This window comes from Telmatherina bonti (genome assembly GCF_933228915.1).
Source record: "Telmatherina bonti genome assembly, chromosome: 7".
Lineage (NCBI taxonomy): Eukaryota > Metazoa > Chordata > Actinopteri > Atheriniformes > Telmatherinidae > Telmatherina > Telmatherina bonti.
Window position 1 is genome coordinate 31358660 of NC_136625.1, and position 12119 is coordinate 31370778.

Here is a 12119-nt window from a genome sequence, read left to right on the forward strand (position 1 = left end):
TTATATTACAGGTGTAGTGGAAACCACCAATGACACCCAGTAGACACAGAACAATGTTACGTTTTATATGGAGCAATGTTTCTGGAAGTCCAGCATTCAGAGAAGAAGCAGCATGTCCCTGTTTGGGTGATTAATACTCTTCCAAATTCACCAGCTGGTTGCATAACATTGAAATTAGCAGGTTTTTAGAGATTCATGCTAAAAATACTCCCTGGCAGGTGCTGAAAACCTCACAGAGGAGAGAGAAACTGTAAAATCTCAGGCTGTAAAATCCACAGAGTTCACTCAGAGAGGCTTTACTGATCTGAGAGGACTTATAAAGCCAGGTGTTGTAAAGGTCAGGCAGCCATTAAAGCCACCGATCTGTGATCTTTGAGCAGCTACACGCAGAACGTCTCCACCTTTGAACCATTAATGGCACAACAGTGCTTATAGTGTAACTACAGAAGAGGCATTGAGTCATTTCTTTATCTGTGTTTTAATACTTCAGTGATGGTTGGGAAAGTCAACCATAGTTTTTCATAAAAACTCTTTTCTACATAACTTCATAGTATTTATAAGAGCTAAATGTAAGTTGGCGCAAGATCTATTCATCTGACTGATCTGTACCATTCTATATTTGGATAACTAAAGCATATAAAAGCAATACCAGCAACAATCAAAACAAAAAATATTGCACTGAAACAATTCACCAGTAAAGCTACATATCATGTATTGTATGTTATATATTAGCATGTTAGCATTGATATGGTAGGATGTGCGAGTGAACTGTAGCATTTTGCTTGTGGTGTGATTGCAAACGGATCGTTCAGCAAACCAAATGGAGGAAGTGATGTAAGACATGTCATTGAACATGATCAGAAATCTTGCTGCTTCTCCTGCTGCTCATACTGGACTGACTGGAAAAAAAACTACATTAAGTTTGCACTAAGAAAACCCAAGACAGCAGTAACTCGGTGTTGCTCCATTGTTTAATTGTGGTAAATGAGACGGTTTTGGTTCTGGTCACTCAAGAGTAAGATTTTCTTTTCCTTTCTTGTTGGTCAGCTATTTTGCTAAATATCAACCCCCCCCACCCCCACCCCAACATTCATGCTGTGCTTTTAACTGCACATCACTGTCCAGGTGGCTTGGTCTGCTTGAGAGAGTTGCAGCTTGAAAGCAAAGAAAAACCAAATGAAGTTACAAATTTTTTATGAGATTTTTAGTTAATTTATTTAGAAAGTCTGGTTTTTATGGGGAGGTGTGAATGTGCAAAGAAACAAACTTTGGTCCTCCCACAAACATAGGTCACAGTCCACTACAAGTGAGCCAAATACGTGAAGTGGACGACAACGCAAAGAGTATGGCATGTACAATGCAAGGCACTGTGGGTAAAAACACTCACATATGTATTATAATAGCCAGAAGCAATGGCGAGCCATCAGATAGAGACATGGTCACCAAAAGACCACTTAATGCAGCTCCATGGTTTGGTCATATGGTGGCTACATGTTGCTTTCAGTATTCACTCCTTATGGTTGTTTACTTTGGTCAGGTGTAGCAAGAGAATTTTACTGGATCCCAAAATGATTAATCCTGCTAAGAGACACATAGACGATGCACAAATACAAATGTCTTTGGTGGAAATAAACAAAAAATGGATTAAAGCAGTTTTAGGTTATGGGAAGTCGGCAGGAAAATGGTACATGCATGGCACAGGAACCCCTAGGTGTATAAAGTAGAAGTAGAAGTGAAAATAAAGTAGAATTCCTGCCATGTTTTGGATCTACCTGTGCATTTAGAACAGGTGTTTTCACTACCAGGATCTTCCACCTTGCAGTGGAGCTGAGCTAATTAAATGTAACTGGTTTGGTGACTGGTTGGAAACAGCTGCCGGACAGGACTTTCTACTTCTACTTTATCCACCCCTGCAGGAACGCCATCATGAGCATTTGGGATCACAAGGGACAACCACAGGGAGGAGAAAGCAATAATTTGACTTTTTGTCTTTTTAGTTAACCTCCCTGTTGTACAGAAATGTGTTATGCCACCCCTGTAGTTCTCTGACTGATTGATCGATCTGGCATTTGTTTAACAGGTGAGCGGCAGCCAGCCGTCCATTTGCTCTGAGACTGCAAGGAATCTATATGATGTGTCTGAGGTTTGTCCATGGGAGATGGAAGAAGCTCAGACTCCCACTGAGGGGAAGACCCAGAAGCATGTTTCCATTGCTCCCGGAGAAACCACCACAGGCCGCAGGGGCAGCAGTAGCTCAGGAACCTCCAAAACCAGCCGGTCTCAGAGGCAGAAAATGGGGCAGTCTCCTTCCAACAAGCGCCGTTCCAAAGATAAAGGAGGAGAAAGGGAGGAAGGAAGGGAAATGCGGAGGTCTCGGCCACCCAGATCCCCTCTCCCTCTCAAGCCAGATGTGTGCCCCTGGGAGTTTGATGAGCAACCTATCCTAGGAGGAGATTCGGATTCCATCTCTCCTGATAGGATCAGGAGGAAGAAAAGCGTCACACCCACTGATGGGAAACCTAAAGGGCTCCACTCAGACCACTCCAAGTCCACTGGGAGCCTCCTACAACCTCCCTCTCTAATGGTGGAAATCTGCCCCTGGGATTACTCAAGCCCACCTTCGCCCAAGCAGGAGAGGTCCTGCAACAGTCCAACCACACACAAGAAGAAACGGAAAGGCTCCTCGTCGTCGACTCACAGGTCTGAGAAGGAGAAAGGCCGAGAGAAGAGCAGAGAGAGGCGGAGCTCGTCCAGCAAGCCGCCGTCGGAGAGGAGGCGGGTTAGCCAGACATCAGAGTGCGGCGGGTATGTTTCCGAGCGGCGGAGGAGCTCAACGAGAGACGCAGAAGCCATGGAGCTCAGGAGGTCGGAGGTCTTCTCGCGGGAGGCCGATCACTCACACAGCAGCTTGGCTCAGACTAAAAAATCACCAGAGAAGAAGAAGGAGAGCTCTTCTTGCCCCGCTTCCAAACCTGCCGTCCTCAGCAGTGCGAAAATGGTTGATGTGTGCCCGTGGGACTTTGCAGAGCAAAATACAGGGGAGAGGGCGTGATGACTGCTGTGACGATTCCATCTTTTTTTTGTATTTCACTGACTGAGAGCACAGGGAAACAAAAAAAAAAATGCAAAAGATGTGATAGGAAGAAAGAAACTCTTTTATCTGGGTCATCTGAGTGAAAAAGGACCATTTGCTCTGCCGTCAAGACATAACTAATGCGCTAAACGGCAAACATCTCATCGTTCCTTTCACAGTAAATACAGCCTCTAGGTCACTTTCACAGACGTTTTCTTTTCGCTGCACTGTTGCTTGCACATTTGTCGAACTTGTATCGTTTGTATGTTTTTATCACATTTAATACATCATGGAGATTTGTAAAAGATTCATACTTGTGTTTACCAGCAGGGCAGACAATCATTCATCCAGCAACAGGAGATATAAATAAAACAACCCGGTAGGTTCTGCTATGCTGCTGACTCCATGTCAAGCAGGAAGTCAGTAGAGTCTTGCAGTTGTAATCAGAAATATTCAACTCTCTTACCTCAAAAGACATCATTGTGATGTGGGTGAAAGAAAATAACATTCTTCAACCTCAATCTTCAGTACTTTGTAGAGCATCTTTTAGCTTTTATAACTTAGAACAAATGTTTTGGACAAGCTTCTTGGACCAGTCTTCGTGTTGTTTAAGAGCTTCTAACTGCTCTCTGATACTACTAAAGATACTGAAGTGATACTACACAATGCTTTAAACTTAATGCTCAGAGGTCCTGAGTTGTTTTAATGGCACAGTGAGATTCCTCAGCTGATTTATCAAAGAAACATAAGAAGAATTATGGGAGGAAATGATGAAAAGAAAGAAAGTGAAAGTGCACGATCTTTAATGTCTGAAGAGAGCTCAGAGAAGAGACAGGTTGCAAGAGTGATACCGAATTAGTCAATGTTGGGAGTGAGGAATCTGTAACAAACTTCTATAGAGGAACTTATGTAAGTCTAGTGAAGAGTCCAGCATGATCCAAGATGTTATCATAGCCAAGCTTTGGTTGACATGGAGATAAGCTTGGGATCATTGACTTGCTAAAAGGTTGAGGGATCACCGAGGTATAGTTTGTCAACAAAAGACGTCAGATTTCTCTGTAAGATGGTTGGATTTATCTGGGAATGCATGGTTCCATTAATATGATCCAACTACAAGTTCCCGCTGCAAAAACACAGCCAGCTTGTGATTAATGAGCCACTTTCATACTTAGTCAGGGGGACGGTGTTCATCTGGTTAATGGGACAGGGTTTTCCTCTTTCAGATGCACTGTTGGTCCTCACATCCGAATAGTTCCAGTTTGGTTTCATTAGTCCACTGAGCTGTCTCCCAAAACTCTGTGGTCTTGTTCAAATCCTTCCTGGAATATCCTAGTTGACTTTCCATGATCCTTGAGGTCAAGTGTGATGTGCATCTTAGACTCCATGAACACATGCTTATCATGGTTGTCCTGCACATTTTGCACTTGTTTAAGCGTTTTTTTTTTTTACACATCTACAGAAATGAATGCTATACATTTGCAAGCTGCGATATGTGAATAACTAGAAGGGGGCAGCATGGGAAGCTATTCGACTGGTTAAAAGCTAAAGACAGCAGTAAAAAAATTATGCACATTTTTAGACAAGTTATATTGTGCTTGGTTTAGAGGCCTTGCATACTCTTTACATTACTGATGTTGGTTTTTTTTTTTTTTTTTCCAGCTATGATCTCAAAGTTAACCAAATCCTAGCCTCCTTGTTTCTGTTTTATTTAGTTTACACCCTACAAATTCAAGAACTCTGTACAGTCTAAATTCTCTAAAGGGGCTGCAAAGCAAGTAAGTGAACATTTAATCTCACAGCAGAGCCTGTTGGCTAGACAAATGTGAGGTTAAAAAGCAAATATATTTTTTGGCTTTATAGCTGCTCCTGATAAAATTTGCCCTTGGTGAAGTTTAGGGCTTTCTTTCAGAACTTGGCAGGTTTACAGCTGCTCCATAAGTTTAAAACTTACAAATGGTGTCACCTGGAATGTGAAATTCTTTGGAAATCTTCTTATACCCAAGTTTCTTCAGGTGTGATGAAAAAATCTTCCTCTCTCAGCTTTTCTGGAAGCTCCTTTATCATCCCCATGACTGTAACTCACCTTGAGTGCCTTCATGGACGGAGTTTCTTCATACATCACAGCTGGAGCAAATGAACGATCCTGTAAAAGTTCCCTAAAGACATCCTTATGTTTGAGCCCCATAAACTGCCAAGCAGCCATAAAACCAATATTATACAAGGTTTGAATATCTGTGGCTATATTAACAAAAAATACGGTTACACATGAATGCATCATGGACTTTCTGTGGTGATTTTATGTGTCACTCGGCTCATCAAGAAGCCATTCAAAGCAGAATCTCACGTGATAAACCCTTAAAATCTTTGGGTTAAATAATTCTGATTATGACTGTAGTGTGACAGATGCTGAATACAAAGCAGAGGGGGGAGGAAAAAGCAGCAGGACAAAAGCCTCAGACACAGCTGGGATGCCTTACCTTTAGGCCAAATGCATAATTAATAGCATGAAAATGATCTATTAGATTAGAGGAACATGGGAATAAAGGATTGTGCTGCAGCTAATAAGGGAAAACTGTACACTTTAGTGAAAGTTCTTCATGTACAGTGTGTTTTTTTCTGAAAAAAAGCCATCGCATGAGGCAAAACTATCAAGCATCAAGTGACTACATGTTTATTGGTCAACTTGTACTCAAATATGACAGTTGAACGTTTGATGTTGTTGCCTACGGTATTTGTCTACGTATGTAAAACACGATGCTTTTAAAACAATGTGCATTGATGTAAGAAACGTACATGCAGCTGCAGCTGAGCAGCACTGAAACATCCTTTAGGTTGATATTTGTTTGCTGTCTGCCAAGCTCCTCTTGGCCTGGACGTCCCATCTTCTTTAAAAGAAGGAAAACAGACGCTCTTTCATCGGAGACTGGCACATCTACAAATGCAACAAAGTCTTTCAAGGACCAAAAGCCGAGTCTGCCTATGTGGATGACGTGAATAATACATTTTGTCCCCCCACTTGCCCGTTTTATCTGCCTGACTGCACCCTCCTTCAAAAATCGTTGCACATATTCAAAGCTCTAAAAACACTTGCATGACCAAAGCTCCACTTTTTTTTTTCCTGACAGGACATGAGTAATTTATCATTTCAGCATCATATCCAACAACAAAAACAACAACAGCCAGGCTCTCTGTCCTGTGATCAGCCGCCCACCACTGACAGCTCGGCCATCACACACGCTATTCTGCTAGGCTTTATTATTATTATGGTTGTGTGTGCATGACAGTGATAATATGGGGACCACTTAAATATACCCTGAAGGCATAAAATAATCATTGCATATGTTATGAGATAGATAGAGAGGGCTTGCGAGCACATGGGATTTTTCAGATTTCGGTGTATATTTGTCACGCACATGGATGTGAAATTAACATGACCACCCTAAAACCTCCACATTTCTTTTCCACCAGACGGTTTGAGGCCATCAACATTTGCCCACTATGTGTATTTTATGCTTGTAAAACAGTAAAGTTACAAACCGTTGTAGCATCCACATGGGATTATTTATACTGTACATTCATATTGTGTTGCATGTACATATAGTAAATAATGTTCTCAATCATGAATTAAACATTTCTATAAAATCCAGTTCATGTTTGTTTCTGGACTGTTGGATTCAGTAAGTGCACCGCTGCCCTCATGTGGAGAAAGAGAATCATTACAACACGTTGGTTTCCTCCAGAGAGGAAGGGACTGATGGTCTCCCTCAGCTTCCACGCGATAAAGTTATATTAACCAAAGGAATAAAATAGTAATGGTTTTGATCACAGAAGAACAGCAGGAAATGCAGCTTCGTCGCAGCCTGAACCTTTCTTACTTTTATCTCTAAGTTGTTTTCAGGGACAGTTTTCCAGGCACCTTGAAGGTTTTTCCAAAGCTCTTCTCTGGATGTTAGCAGCATTTTCTTCTGTTCTCTGTGAAGATGATCCCACACTGTCTGAATAATGTTGAGGTCTGGGATCCAGGGAGGATTAATCTCTCCATCAGACCTGTCGCCACAGATTTTCTGCTCAGACATTGTTTCATGTTACATATTTCTGCCTTCTCTCTCCTTTTTCCTTCCTTAAGAATGATTTCTTGACAGCCAGCCTTCTGCAGGGACGATATCTGATGTGGCTTCGCTGAACATTAAATGAATCAGTCAAATGTTCTGACTCATCTCTCACATCTTGTGTCAGGCCTTTACTGGAATTTTTTTTTGCAGATGTCACTTTCAGACATGGTTCATCTGCTGTAGATAGTCTTTTTTTTTTTTTTTTTTTTTTTTTTTTGACCTGACATTTCTTCTTTATTTGTCCTCTACTTGTCCAGTTTCCTCACCAAGCTGACACATGCCAGGTTTTCACCTTTTAAAGCCACTTTTATGCTTGTTTTTTTGTCTGTCAAATGCTGTGCCAAGAATTTTTAGCAGGCTACATGTAATAAAACGTAAACAAATGAAACATAAATAGCGGAACAAATGATGTGTCTTTGCAAAAGGAAAACAGCATAAGATATAAAAGATGTAATGTAAAACTGGTGCTGAGGGAATTATGTGTCGACACATCACCGGTTCATCCTTTAAGCCAGGAATTGTTTTTGTGCTTGAATGATTCACACTTAGGCGGCTCAAACAAACAACCGATTTCTCAGAAACTGGGTACGAAGACTGGACTGAGAATGAGTGAAAAAGCTGCCATTTCCAAAGAAAACCTTTGAAAAGACCCCCGTGTATCTAGAAAACTGTTTCTCAAGACCACAAACATAACACCAGTCCACATGCTGAAAAAGAAAATGACAAAAATAGAGACAGATTAAGACTTTTGCACAGTACTTTACCTCTGTAAAGTACTCCTGTTAATTATATATATATTTTTTTAAATTACCCTTTATACTACTGTGGCTTCCACCCACCGTCTAAAGACATGTAAGTTAGGTTAATTAGTTACTCTAACTTGCCCATAGGTGTGAATGTAAGCATGAGTAGTTGTTAGTCTCTGTGTGGCCCTGCAATGGACTGGCGAACTGTCCAGGGCGTACCCTGCCTTTTGCCTGAAGACTTCTGGATGGGCTCCAGCTTCCCCGCGACCTTTCATCGGACGAAGCAGTGAAGAAAATAGATGGATGGATCAATGGATGGATGGATGAATGGATGGACAGATGGATGGACCCTTTACACTTTCACTTCCTCCTGCAGATTTCTGATGTTCATCTGAACTCTTTCACATTGTACATTTTTAGCTGTTGCTACAAATAACCAAACATATGACAACATTTTTTATGATTATGACTAAACAACAAAACATTAAATGTATTAAATGAGACACTGTTACTGCACAAAGACACATAATGTATAATGTATGTACATAATGTAAGATAAATAATGTATCAGACATAAGAACCTGATGCAGTTGTGCATGTAGCTGTGCATGTATTTGATTCTTTTGTTGTAGATTTTGTACATCCACTGGAAGGATTCTTGCAGATGGAATTACATTCCTGCGCAGCACCACCTCAGCTTTATACTGGATGTTGTTGTTAGGAGAGTGCACACCTGAACCTTCTGCCTTTCAGAATCGGGTCTATCTCTTCATGATGGCTGCTTATGTAAAAAGGTCAACAGAAGAGCTAGAAAAAGACTTATTAAAATTAAGGTGCTGGGAAATTTTTGAGCACCTAAAAGTCTGCGGTGAAGCGAATCCGCTCCAGTATTTAGGAGGAAGAGGACTCAAAGATAGCAACACTAATCAGAGCTGCAGTGTCCATCCAGATTAAAATGACAGAGTTTCTGTCAAACCAAAGAATGTGAAGTATTCCGTAACATGACCTGAATGGATGGCATCCACAAAAAAGTTTTTGCTTACTGTTCTGAACAAACAGCCAAATGAAAGAGAACATGAGACAAGCCTAGTGAATGTTAGAATATTTTGTTTCCTCAAATGCATATATATATATCTATATATATATATATATATATATATATATATATATATATATATATATATATATATTTTTTTTTTTTTTTTTTTTTTTTTTTTTTTTTTCTTATGGCTTAAACGGAGTCTGGGCTGTTAGTCGTGGACCTGCCCAGGACTGCATCAGTGAAAACTTTGTCCTGACACTGAAGCACAGACACAGTAAAGTCATGCTGTGCTGCTTGAGCCCAAAAGGTGGGTTCATTCATGAATAATGCTGTCTGCAAACAGGAATTCCACCTTGCAGACATTCACAACAGCCTTAAAGCTCACTGTAAGTTAAAGCGCTATCGAATGCTTTAAAATATGTGTGGAATAGTAAAATGATTTATAATTTTCCTCTGGGATGAATAAAGGTTTTTTTTTTTTTTTACTTCACAAAGCTGCACAGAGCAAGGTAACAGCATGGAGTGATACTGTATGTAGTACAACATACTATTGATACACTACGGTTCCTTACAAGTCACGTGATTCCTTTTAATAATGATCTCACATTATTTTGTATATTAATCTACCAATTACTACTAAGTTGCTGCCTTTGACAAATGTGAAGATTTAAGTCAAATTATGGGAATGAATATATAAATGAACTAATAAATTAAAATAGTATTTCATTTCCAATAAATTATATTTCCATAAGGTTAATGATAATAAATAAGAGAAAGATGTTGAAGAGCAAGAAGAATAAATAAATAAATAAATAATATTTTTTTTTAAATGTTCTAATACATTTGCAGATTAAAACACTTGATTTTCCATCTTTGTTATTATTTGTTCATTTTTAAAAAATGTACAAAATTCAGAAATAGTGTTTGATAACTTGTGCAAACTCATAGTTTCTCTGAGCTAGTAAAAAAAAAAAAAAAAAAAACATTTATGAAATGTGTTGAATAATTAAAACCTAACTGATGACTAAAGGAGAAGCTTTGGCTGTTTTGTGGTTTAAAACATTCAGGCGTGTTAACACAATGCCAAGGAATATCAGCAATGATTTTATAGAAGCAACTGTTTCCTGTTGACCGGGGAAGGTTTATTGTATCATATGTAGATTATTTGGTGTTGTTCTATAGTGAGTAAGATTATTTACAAGAAAGCAGCAATTCTCCTAGAAGTGTTTGTTCCTGAAATTTTACTGCAAAGTGAGACAAACTATAAACACCAAATATTTAATCTTAGACTCTAAAGGTCTCCCCTAGCATGTTAAATATTAACATTTAATGATAATACGGTTACAAAAAATCACATTGTCATCGTCATTATCATATGTTTCTATCTGATTTATGGTGTTTGTTGACCCGTCTTTCTTGTCCTCTGGGCTTCCTGAGTCCAGTTTATCCGGAAGTTTTCTTTTCTATTAAAACAAAGTGTTTTTTTTTTATTCTCTCCACCACACACAGTCCTCCACCCTGTGCATGTACGAGAAGGGAGCCTTAGTAAGTAACATTAATGTGACTGTCACTGGTTCCAACGAATTAAACCCAAATGGACTGAGTCTGAAAAAGTGTCTTGAGATGATTCCAGTGCTATAAATGTAGAGGTTACTTAAACTGTTCTGTAAATACCATGAACAAAACCGGAATGGAGCCAGATATGTGGCCAGGGTGGCGCTGGCCACCTCTGATTAAACTGTCCAGATGCCATCCCAGATGACAGGGCACTGGCAGAGGACAGAAATGTCACTGTTGTTACTACACCAGTTTAAACTAAAATTTAAAGTATTTTATTAGTCCCTCTTTAATAATATCACCATTTGGCTGCACACTTCTAAAAGAGATTTTATCCCTGTGTAAGTACAACTCCTGTGTAAGCTAACCTGATGTTATCATGATGCTACGGAGCTCTAAAAGGTTCAGAGATGAATCTTATAAAAGGCAGGTTAGTAGCAGGCTGTCCAGTTTCTATTCGGAGTCCAATCCCCTCCTAGTCATCTCCCCACTGGACGCTAGCATATGCTAAAAGCCAAAGACCACAGTGTCCCGGTGGCTTGCTATTATTAAGGGTGGGGTCGTGATTTAGACTAGACCAGGTGAGGGAAATCTTCCACTTAAAAAGTGCCAGACAGTCCCAAGAGGCCAACATGACAAGCTGGCACTACTGGATCAGTTTCAATATAATGTGTTTTCTGTGAGCTTATTCAGAGATATACAATGTTTCAGCTCATCAAGATTCTTACACTGGAACTGAAAATAAATAAACTCAAAGAGTACCTCACTGTTCTCATCACTTAGCATTGGCTGTAACATGATCTGGTTTCATTAAAGGCTGCTAGCTGATTTTAACATGAGCTAGGACATAAAATTGCAACAAAAACCAGTAACCAGAATGGGAAGACATAAAAATAAAGAGAACTCTGCTATTCATAAGTTTTTGTGAAGAAGAAGGAGACAGATCAGGGAACAACAAAAATCCCAGTCCCAATGTCAGCAGTCCCAACAGCTCCCAACATGAAGCCATGCAAGTCTGAGTGGAAGACACAAGTATCCAGTCCAACATCACCAGACAGTATGCAAGACCTGTCACACCAATATCCACATGCTGCCTTCAAAACAACCAGCTAACACTCCTTTTTTTTTTTTTTTAAATTGAAACAAAATTTTCTAGATTATCAATATATAATATAATCACTAATGTGACAAGTCATCACAGGAAAACGTTGGTTTGTGTATTAGAAAAAGGAACAATTTTTTTGTTTTTAGTACATCCCCCACCCCCCGGAACCTGAACCCCCCCCCCCCCCCCCCCCCCCCATCTATTAAACTCTAGCTCCGCCACTGTCAACAAGCTGGTTTGTTTGAAAGGTTCTCAGGAGAAAAGTCTCCCGTGTTAAAACAACATGGCGGCACAGCTCCGGTTAGCAAAGTTACATCTGAACAAACAACACCTCCAAAACCGGTTCTTTAATGTAAACACAGTAGCAACCAGCTGATGGCGTTACTGGTGTTGACCTCAGGGGCCTCCACCTGTCTGCGCCTCATCCTGTAGGCGGCGGTGACGTCAGCGCTGCCGCAGCGGATGGGGCTGAGTCCCTGCAGGA

General features: G+C 40.1%; 1 protein-coding gene across 1 annotated transcript in view; it reads left to right on the plus strand.

Moving 5' to 3' along the window:
• Nucleotides 1–3052, plus strand: part of gpr158b (G protein-coupled receptor 158b) — a gene marked incomplete at both ends in the record, with an annotated part of 113736 nt that extends 110684 nt beyond the window's left edge. The window contains one exon of the mRNA XM_079244339.1: nucleotides 2081–3052. Coding sequence (XP_079100465.1) covers nucleotides 2081–3052 — 972 coding nt within the window. The remainder of the gene's footprint in view (nucleotides 1–2080) is intronic.
• Between the last annotated feature and the right edge of the window lie 9067 nt (nucleotides 3053–12119).